This window comes from Lipomyces japonicus (assembly GCF_038497905.1).
Source record: "Lipomyces japonicus strain CBS 7319 unplaced genomic scaffold V1514scaffold_5, whole genome shotgun sequence".
NCBI lineage: Eukaryota > Fungi > Ascomycota > Lipomycetes > Lipomycetales > Lipomycetaceae > Lipomyces > Lipomyces japonicus.
The window spans coordinates 227,245-237,439 of record NW_027117817.1 but is presented as its reverse complement, the minus strand read 5'-3'; the positions used below and the strand labels follow the sequence as shown (position 1 = coordinate 237,439).

At 40.1% G+C, this 10,195-nt stretch overlaps 4 protein-coding genes across 4 annotated transcripts; all 4 read left to right on the top strand.

The window, feature by feature from the left end:
• The first annotated feature begins 18 nt into the window (after window positions 1–18).
• Window positions 19–2,424, top strand: V1514DRAFT_325575 (uncharacterized protein). Its single transcript, XM_066926639.1, has 7 exons — window positions 19–178; window positions 233–311; window positions 372–392; window positions 451–518; window positions 577–807; window positions 859–1,067; window positions 1,125–2,424. Exons 1-7 carry the CDS (start codon window positions 122–124, stop codon window positions 2,233–2,235), a joined length of 1,776 nt encoding a protein of 591 aa, XP_066785380.1. The 5' UTR covers window positions 19–121; the 3' UTR covers window positions 2,236–2,424.
• Window positions 2,425–4,133: 1,709 nt separating this feature from the next.
• Window positions 4,134–4,891, top strand: V1514DRAFT_318056 (uncharacterized protein; the record flags this gene model as incomplete). The annotated part of the gene is made up of 3 exons (XM_066925866.1): window positions 4,134–4,253; window positions 4,305–4,352; window positions 4,385–4,891. 3 exons carry the CDS (start codon window positions 4,134–4,136, stop codon window positions 4,889–4,891), a joined length of 675 nt encoding a protein of 224 aa, XP_066785379.1.
• Window positions 4,892–5,606: 715 nt separating this feature from the next.
• V1514DRAFT_325568 (PAP2 superfamily-domain-containing protein) lies at window positions 5,607–6,904 on the top strand. Its single transcript, XM_066926638.1, has 4 exons — window positions 5,607–6,099; window positions 6,156–6,261; window positions 6,318–6,398; window positions 6,448–6,904. The coding sequence occupies exons 1-4, from the start codon at window positions 5,817–5,819 to the stop codon at window positions 6,728–6,730; spliced, it is 753 nt and encodes a 250-aa protein (XP_066785378.1). The 5' UTR covers window positions 5,607–5,816; the 3' UTR covers window positions 6,731–6,904.
• A 1,089-nt stretch (window positions 6,905–7,993) lies between these two features.
• Window positions 7,994–10,185, top strand: V1514DRAFT_325565 (uncharacterized protein). The gene has a single exon (XM_066926637.1). The coding sequence runs from the start codon at window positions 8,436–8,438 to the stop codon at window positions 10,032–10,034; it is 1,599 nt and encodes a 532-aa protein (XP_066785377.1). The 5' UTR covers window positions 7,994–8,435; the 3' UTR covers window positions 10,035–10,185.
• The last annotated feature ends 10 nt before the right edge of the window (window positions 10,186–10,195 follow it).

Below are 10,195 nucleotides of genomic sequence, written 5' to 3'. Positions count from 1 at the left end.
AAAGCACAGGTGTACAATCCCGAGATCAGATCAGCTTCGGTTGAGTTTAAAAATAGTACTTCTCTACTTCTTCAACGATCTTTTTACTTTGTTTTTTAATAAATTACATCAGTTTTTGTATATGGCTGAGCTGAAATCAATTCAAGATCTTGCTAATGAATGGATTTCCCTTGATCAAGTATGTGATTAATATTGTCTTAATTGTTGACCTAACCATATTCTATAATGTTAGAACCCAGACACCAGCAATGAAATCAAATCGCTGGTGGCAGCGAATAATATTGCAGAGCTTGAAAAATGCTTAAGAAATAGTATGTTTTATAAACTTCTATAATTTTAAAATAGTTTAACACTGATTTCTCTAAATGTAGGAATTCAGTTTGGGACAGCTGGTACAATAGAATTACATTAATATATGTAACGGTTTACTAAATTATTAACTAAATATAGGACTCAGGTCTAAGCTTCAGGCTGGATTTAGTCGTATGAATGAATTGACCGTTTTGCAAGCTTCTCAGGTATATATAGCCGAGACTAGAAATAATAGCGCATTGAGACAACTAATGTCTGGGACAGGGACTCGCAACGTATGTCGAGCGGACCGTCACCAACGCAAAAGAAAGGGGGATAGTTATTGGTCACGATCATCGCCACAATTCTCTTGCTTTTGCCCAGTTAACGGCATGTGCGTTTATTACAAAAGGTTTTAAAGTTTATTACTATGATAAGCTCGTACACACCCCTCTCGTACCATTCGGAGTGGAGATATTGAGCGCAGCATGTGGTGTAATGATCACTGCCAGTCATGTGAGATATTTTCTTTTGGTAGTTGTAGCTTCAGCGATCTAATAACATTAGAATCCGGCACCGGATAATGGATACAAAGTGTACTGGGATAACGGCTGCCAAATCATATCACCTCACGATAAGGGCATATCGAAAGCAATTGACGAGAATCTTGTTCCATGGGTTTGGAACAAGGATCTGGTGAATAGTTCATCTTTGGTTGAACGACCATTAAAGCAAATTGAAGATGCGTACTTCACGGTACTTGCTAAGCTTGCAGGGTAAGTGATTGTAGCCTTTCTGAGCTTTTTCATTTTACTTACATGTTTCTATTTTAGTGGAAAACATATTGATCCTGCTTTAAAGTTTGTATATACACCAATGCATGGCGTTGGTCTTCCATATGCGCTTAAAGCAACAGCATTGGTGGGAGCTAGTCCTGGTGTTAATTTTTTCAATTTCCCTGAACAGTCAGAACCTGATCCAGATTTTCCAACTGTTAAATTTCCAAATCCAGAAGAACATGGTGCATTGGATTTACCAATAAAATTTGCAGATGAACATTTAATATCTATTGTGCTTGCTAGTGACCCAGACGCGGATAGATTTAATGCAGCAGTTAAAGGAAAAAATGGAAAGTGGGTGCAGCTTAACGGAAACGAGATTGGTATTTTGTTTGCCTACTATATATATCAATCTAAGAAAGACAAAAACCTAGCCATGTTGAACTCGACTGCATCTTCGCGAATTTTAAGTGCTTTCGCCGAAGTAGAAGGATTTTATTATGAAGAAACTTTGACTGGCTTCAAATGGATTGGAAACAGGGCGCTGGAGCTTGAAAAGAAAGGCTACGTAGTTCCATTTGCTTTTGAAGAAGCTATAGGTTATATGTTTGAGGGACTTCATGATAAAGACGGAATTAGTGCTACACTTGTTTTTTTGAAGTTGGTTGACTGGGCGTCGTCGATCTTTAAGGACGTACCGCCGGCGGAAGGAGTACTCCAACTTTTGAATGAAATCTATTTGAAATATGGTTACTTTGAAAGCAATAATTCTTATTATGTGTCTCTCGATCCAGCAGTTACAGAAAGGGTTTTTGCAGGTATTCGCTCAATTAAGAATTCTGAAGAAGGCTTATATCAATATCCTGAAACTGTTGGTGCCCGCAAGGTTACATATTGGAGAGATTTGACAATTGGCTATGATTCTTCGACACCTGACCATGTGCCATTGTTACCAGTTTCTAAAAGTTCGCAAATGATAACTTGCAGTCTAGATGACAATGTGCGTATAACGATTAGGGGAAGTGGTACCGAACCGAAATTGAAAGTTTATATTGAAGCAAAATCCAATTCGACGGATAGTGCAAAGGCTATTGCACGAGCGGTTTGGCATGATTTAGAGAAGGAATGGTTTAAGCCAGATGAAACTGGATTGCTGAAGGCATAGAAATGTGAAAATTCATGGATATAAGGTTAATTTATCTCAATAGAACATAATAAATGGCTGATGTGCACTGCAGCTTAAGACAGTTTTCATGATTGCAATGGACAAGATGCAGTCATAACTTTTTAATGTATGTTATACTAACTGAAATCCAGAAGCAAAAATTAAATTTAAATCGCATTTAGAGCCCTGTTTAAAACTCCCCGAAATGCACATAATGTTTTAAAACGTTGCATCTACAGTTTAGTGTGCGCAATTAAACGACGTTAACATATCCTTCTTCAAGACATAGATTGCCGCAATTTAACAAAATTTCAAACATGCTTCGCTTGAACCATATAGTTAAATGATCTGTAGGACATTGTTATATTATCACAGAAGCTTGGACTTGTATTGTATTACTTGTATTAACGTAGATTACCACTCCGCGTGCCACTTTTCCTGACACCCTCTTAATACTATTCACCCCCTCTAAACTAGCCGGAATCCGATAAAATAAATATATTTTCAGTCCCTGGGCAAGTTCTTGCATTGTAGCCGGCCTTACGGCAAATGTGACAGAGTCGCGCGCCCGCCCCCTCCCCCACATCTTCGACACGTCCTTCCTCTTCAACCACACCCTTTTCCATCAAAGCTAGCTGGCTTCCTCACCCGTAAGGAGTCCTAAATCTTGCGATCGGGTGCTTTTAGCCCTCCAGCGCTTCTAGAGGGCCTCATTGGCCTCTCGAAGTGCCTTGACTTCATCCTTTAGCTGGTGGCTATTTGTTACTACAGCCTTTACGAACTGGCCGGCCAACAGACTTCAAAGCTGGCATCGGGGAGCTTCTTTGGTGCCTAGTCACTCAATCTTTGATTAGATTCAACTGCGAAATAACCTCAGCAGCGGTTTGTGGCGTCTGAGAGACCCAAGATTTGGGCGCACTGCCGGGGGTCCCCGGGAGGGGGGTTGGTGTTGGGATTCGCAACGTCACATCAAGATTCGAAATTGCAGCATCCCGGTTGAAATGGCTATGCCAACCCCTCAGAAGCCTCCCTCGAAGTTTGGTCGTAAGACGCAAAGAAAAAGGCGGCCTTTGTAATGTGCGCGATGTTGGCTCGGATAAGGAACGAGATCTCGCTACCATAGGCCATCTTTTCAACGGATTAAAAAATACTGATTTTAAGAAGCTTGCTTAGATGTGAAGAATGGTCCAGCAAACAAAGTGGAATAATGTTAGTATTCGTTGAATTCTCCGTTGACATGAATCTCATGGCTGTCGAGTACCAGCATCCTCCAAGTCACTCGAGACCCGTAGTATGGCCGCTCCAGCCATTTTTGGGCCGTTTTGACAGTCCAGTCCGCTGGAATGTGGCCATTGGAGTACCTGGCAGCCAGGTAAGAACGGCCCGCAACCCAGAGGAAAAGTAACACATGGCCACCGGCCGCAATGCTGTAAATTACTGTCAAACATTCTCGATTGCCGAGGTAAATACATTTGACTTGCCAATGCGTTTTGAATAAGTAAAAGCATCCTTTCCTGGATTTGACACATCATAAACCAATTTCATGAAAGTTGTAAAAATCGCCGTCGACGATGCCGTACTTTGCGTGCATATTGGCGATCAACCCAAACCACACGCTTAACGTGTCAGGATCTTCTTGTGGGGCCCTCTAATAGTCCATGCGTGCAAAAAACACGTGCGAGGACCTGGTTTTCGAGCAATAAAGCGGTCGGTCCAGTCCTTCCCGACGCGGCGCAGTCCCGACGCGTCCTGCGCCGCGTTTAGCCATTAGAAGATCGACTATATCTTTCAGGTCACAACTCCGAGACAGAAAATACCACAAAAACCCAAAGGTAGTATGTACTGAACAATCGCCTCCTTTTCGGCCTGTGTCATAGATCCGCATCTTTATTGAGTTCATGAATTTTTATCGACGTTTTATTCGCCATTTCTCCACGATTGCCGCACCCATGAACGAGGAATCCAAGGCAATTCCGCGATATGGAGGCTATAGTCGAGTAGTGTTCATCACTTGGTTGGTGAGTGTAACCGAACACTTCAACAAGGTCCAATATAGAGACTGATATCAGGTGGACCTGCATAAAATCGAGTTCGCGGAGAGATGTATTGCGGCTAAGGTGGGCCAACGTTGGGCCTCGTCTAAGAACAGCCAGCGCAGCTTAAACTTAAATTGAGAACCTACGTTCCAGTAGTTTCAAACGAGTTGGAGGAGCATTTATGTCTCATCCGGCACCGTAACTTCAATATCTTCACCGAGCTTGTTGAAGCCAAGCAGCAACCCAACCAGTCCCCGAAGAATTTTGCGATGGGTGTAATCGGTTCACTTTCTGATATGCTGGGATTGGACGCGGCGACAAAAGTCTCTGCGCTTTTGAGAAGATTGCTCGAACCCTATTGCAGGGCAGCCACGGCCCCTACAGTGGACCAAGGGAAATTCATGGAGGTGGTAATCGCCGCGCAATCAGCATATGAAGAAGCCAAGCTATTGACTATGCGTAGTGGTAGGAAGAGACACGCGGACGAAGCGCAGGAGGAAGTTGATGTCACAGGGGGAGAGATGGCACGGAGAAGTAAGGCGGGGTATTGGAATCGGAGGAATCCGCGAGATGGCGGCTACAAATCAGAACTGCCGGCGGGAAAAGAGCCGAGCCAGTAGAGCTGACCTCCGGTCTGCTGGCTCATTTGTCGCTTCTAGGAGGAAATGCGTCCACTTCGAGACATTGTTCGGAGCGCATGGATCCCGGCTGCTGACGGCAAGAGTACACGTCAATTCTAATAAAATTCTTAATGCACTGATCGACTCAGGCGCCAATATTAACGTAGTCTCCCCCGTACTGGCCAAGCAGCTAAACTGGGATGTCACGGAATTTAGGACCCAGTGACAATCCGTGCTGCCAACGATTCAGTGATGAGTGTGCATGTGTGGACAGTGGCTTGTACCTGTGTGATGCGATTCCTCTTCTGAAAATATTTCAACCACATCGGCATAGACTAACCGGAAATTGGCCGGTAAATGTACAAATTCGTCCTGAATGATGCAAAAAACATTTCAGTTCCTTCGTCTTGTACAGATTCGACAAATTCCTCGGGTGTCTCGACACCAACATTCTTATGAAAGTATTAACCTTCTGTTCCAACGGTCGATGCTTCCATGTGGCCTCTACCAACGTAAGCTCGGGCAGGTGAACTTATAACCAAGGTCTAGATACATCTGATAAAGGTCTGTATCAGCCACAATAAAATGTATGCGATGTAGTTAGAAGTCGCCGTAAGAATCTTCCAGGGATGGCAGGAAAAGTGGCCCGCGGAGTAGTGATCTGCATTACATTCAGTATTCAGAATAAAATTATATGGCGATTTAATTGGCTGCGGATATATTTGTGTTGACGTGGCAAACTCAGCTTGTCAGTAGATCTTATTGAAACTTTAAAAAGTTAATTTCTCGAGAAAGATCAATATTTCATATTCACCCAATCTCTATTCGGTCTTTGACTCAAAAAAGTGGCCAGACGTGGCCTGGTGGCCGCTGTATCTTAATTTACATCCTATTTGTTTTATTTGCAAGGTCTAAATATCCCTTGATGTCGACCACTTTATCTGCGCTCGGCGACCTTGCAAATTCCGAGAGTAGCCCCGTCAACCTATCGTCACTTGCTTTTACGCACGTTCACTATGATCCTGACGATTTGTTTTCTCAATGCCAGGCATATATTTCACTCGTACCTCAGGCCATGTGCGTGATGTACGGCACCCTGATCATATCCCGCCGAGAAGCGGAGACAATTATGCTACTTGGCGGTCAAGTTCTATCAGAAATTGCAAATCTCATTTTAAAACAATTATTTAAGGAAGAACGACCTAGCTGTATGTTTTATTTCTGATTTGATGTGTAGATGAGCTGCTAACGTTTAATAATAAAGATGAGCAGCATGGCATAGCGAACGAGCTTGGATACGGAATGCCGTCGGCTCATGCTCAATTTATGGCATTTTTCACAACTTATGTTACTTTATGGATGTATTTCAGGTATAGTGATTTTTTTGAGGTCTCTTGCATTTGACCCGCGAGTTAACAATAAACAGGGCCCGTCATTTTTCTAGGCGAAAACGGCTATTGCGATTGATATTTCTTTTGACCCTTTCTGGCCTTGTTTGTTATTCTCGGTAAGGATCGTTTAATTGGTTGGGTTTAATTGTTCTAATATAATATTAGCATTTATCTATACTATCATTCAGTAAAACAAGTACTTGTCGGCGCTGTGGTTGGTGTTGTTCTTGGAAGTGGATGGCTACTAGTCACTGCAACTATACGTGAAATCGGTTTATTGGACTATATATTAGATTGGGGCATCGTGAAATGGTTTTACATTAAAGACACATCACAATACAGATCATATATACGTGATGAGTATTACCAATGGAGTATTGGAAGAAAATCATTTCTAGGCTACGATTCAAATTCGTCATACTATAAAAAGGAAAGAAAATGGAGGTAAATAAGGAATAGATTGTGTACAGTATTCAAACAACTGATCAGAACCCCCCGGTTTGTTGTCTACATTGTAACACTTACAGCTTTGTGGTTTAATTAATTTGATTAAAATATATCATGTAATATTAGCATCTTGCTGACGCACTTATCAGCATATTTAGTTTTAAAAATATAAGACAATATAAAAACTTGTAAAATAAGCTTGTTAACTAATTAGTAGGTATTTCCTTGTATTGAAGTAGGTATTTCCTTGTATTGGTATGAGCGTTCATTAGCCAGGGCACGATCTCGGATGCTTGAAGAACTCGCTGCCTCTAAAGATTTAATACAAATGTGCATTATTACTGGTGTTACGACTTACAACGTTCGGAGTCGAATTAATTTAGGTCTATTGAAGTTTTTGTCTCAAATCGAAGACAGTGCTAAACAGTAGCAAAGTGTGTTTTCAGATGTTGGATATTTCATTCTAAATGAAAAGTACATGGTTGATGTGCAGTTTCCGTAAAATTGACGCATGTCTACGTCAGTTTTTTTGACTTCGAAAATTATGCCGTGTTTTAGGACAAGGTATGTATGGTACGTTTCACAATACTGTCCTCAGAAGTGGTTTAGTTCGATAGTGACGATGATCTTTATTTATTCTGGCCTTCATGACCGTGCGTAAATATCTGGAACTCAATTTTCTTCAAAACTGGCGTAGTCTCTTTGGCATTTGATTTTTGATTAATGTTCACATATGAGCCGAGGATTGACACCCTCGTAAACTTTCATCAGCCTGGCCTTGGCACTGTCATATACCATGTCGCTTACTTTTTGATACCGCGTTTTACAATGCACCACTTCAAGCAGAGGGATTCTGATGCTATTAAGACACGCAAAGGAATGCAGTATATGAATTAAGCATTTACTTTTAGGGGTGGACACAATACGCGAATATGTACTAACTAATAAACCGTATACTATACGATTACGATACGAATAAGCCTAAAATTTTACGATAACTATACGAATAAAGAAAAAAGTTGACTGTACCGTATTCGTGTCCACCCCTATTTACTTTAGTGTAAACTTAGTATATTATGGGTTCAGTTTTTTTTTTTTAATTAGGATCATTATAGGCATTTAATTGAGTGTTTGTTGTAATTATTTCTGTAATAGTTCTATTTTGTTTCGCGGTGACAATTTAACAGTTCTGCTCATCCGGTTGGGGTTATTTAAAAAACCAACGTAAATTTCCCTTGTTCTCCTTTACCCATGACCGCCCAACGGCAAATATTATGCAGATCATTTTTAAATCATAGAAAATTGTTTAACGAAAAATGAAACAAAAAAAATATCCAAATCCTTGTTGTTTTAATGACTTAATACCAAGTTCAATCTGCTATATACCTGTTCCACTGCGTTAAGTTAAATTAGTTCTAATCAATACCTTACCATAAGATTCTCTCCAACAAATAATAAAAAATGCACTTGACTAATTATTTTGCCAAAGAAAAGTCTTTCACTAATAGTTTTTTGCTGAATTTTGAAATGATTCATGATTTTGCTTGTAACTTATACAGCACTGAAAGACAAGATGGTAAGCGTCGAACGAGTATGTTAAAACAAAGTTAATTAATAAAACAGCTGCCATCAGGGTACTCACGGCTACTTATTCCACAATAACTTCTTACTGTTTTTTGGGACCAATTCCAGAAAATTCGGAGAAAATGATAACACGAGTTTCTAATAAATTGACGAAAGATATTAGTCTGTTACAAAGAAACGGTCAATTAACATTGGTGGGGTTAACTGGATTTAAATTAATGGTTGATCTTTACAAAAAAAAAGAACGCGCTCAGATTGTCAACGCTATAGCTGATTTTACAGAAGCTGTCGAAAAGGAAGTAATTGATCATCCAGTATTAGTAGAATCTGAGTTTGAAAAGAATGCGAAATTTGTAAAGCTTACTCTTTTAGCAAGAAAGCAGAGCATGAGATATCAAGAGCTTGAGCCTACACGAATTTCACAGCTGGAGAGTATTGAAGTCATTCTTGGCTGTGATCACTCAATGGCGCAATGCGTTTACTCGCAGGTCGAAGGGTTTGAAAAATTATTTTCGAATTTAATATCTGAGGTGTTTTGGAACCATGCAATATATTGTCCTGATGATAGATTATGCGAGTGCGATCTTGCGCTTGAAAAGACTATGATGCCGCAGTTATATCCATTTACCGGTATTGAAGGTTGGCATAAGCACGCGACTGCTTTAGAAATTGTCGAGAATATCATGGGACTTAACAATATTCTTAATCCTGGAGATGCCATTCATTATTTACCACATGCTGTTTCAATTCCTCATCTGCTCTGTACAGATGCATCTGCAAACGAATTCATTGCACCTTTGTACCTACGAAGGTGTTCATTCGGTTCACAATTTTCTAATTTTATGGATGTCTGTGTGATCGGAGTTGTCCGAAGTATTTGTTCAGACTACGAAAGCGGTGGTAATAATTTTGACGGTCATTCTTTAATATTACTCAGCTCAATTGCAACACAAATTTTTCATGATCAATTCAATCGCCATTATGTCCACGCATTTATAATATATGGCGACACATATCGATGCGCGATATTTACGCGTGTTGGTGTGTTCATAAGCGCTTATATTAATATTACAGAAAATATAGAACTTTTGTGCAAAATCATGATAGGGTACGCTACTATGGATGATGTAACGCTAGGTTACGACATGGATATTACTTCTAACGGTCACGTTTATTTTTGCTCGCAATTGTTGGACATGAAAAATGAATACAGGTTATTGCAAGTAATAACTCGGTCTCAACATATTGTTGGCAAAGGCTCGACTTGTTTTCTACTTGAATCTACAGAGCAGGATAATGAATTATATATCGGGATTGAGAGTTTCAGAAGTGTTTTTCATTGCCGACATGACACAATCACGACTAAATCATGTAATGGTTCTCAGTCAGGCCTTCGTAGAATGGAAAACACTATGTATCTTGACGAACGCTCAAGTTCTATTCTTCAGGGTCTGAGCAAATTTCTTGATTTTAAGCGTGCAGATTTAATCAAGGTTACTGATCCTACGTCAAAATATGATCTAGCTCGCTTGAAATTTGCATTTAGCGTGACTTCTCGTCTTGACCACATGACAGAACGCGATCGGTTTCGATCCAAGATTATAATTGATAACCTGAAGAATACGAAAAGTACAGATTTTGATCATGAAATTTATGCTGCATTGGAATTGCAAAAGTCAATTAGGAAAAACGAAGGAGGTGATGATTTATTTACTGGGTAACTTTGAAGTTTAATTTTCTAAAAATTATGACTCGCAATCTGTTAGTAAATAGCTTTACTACTTCGGCTCAAAATCATGGCCGACATATCGTTAATTTTTCTCTGTTATTTATTTCTGACGATTTATTTTCAACTGTTTTATTGGACCTGGGTCAATTATAC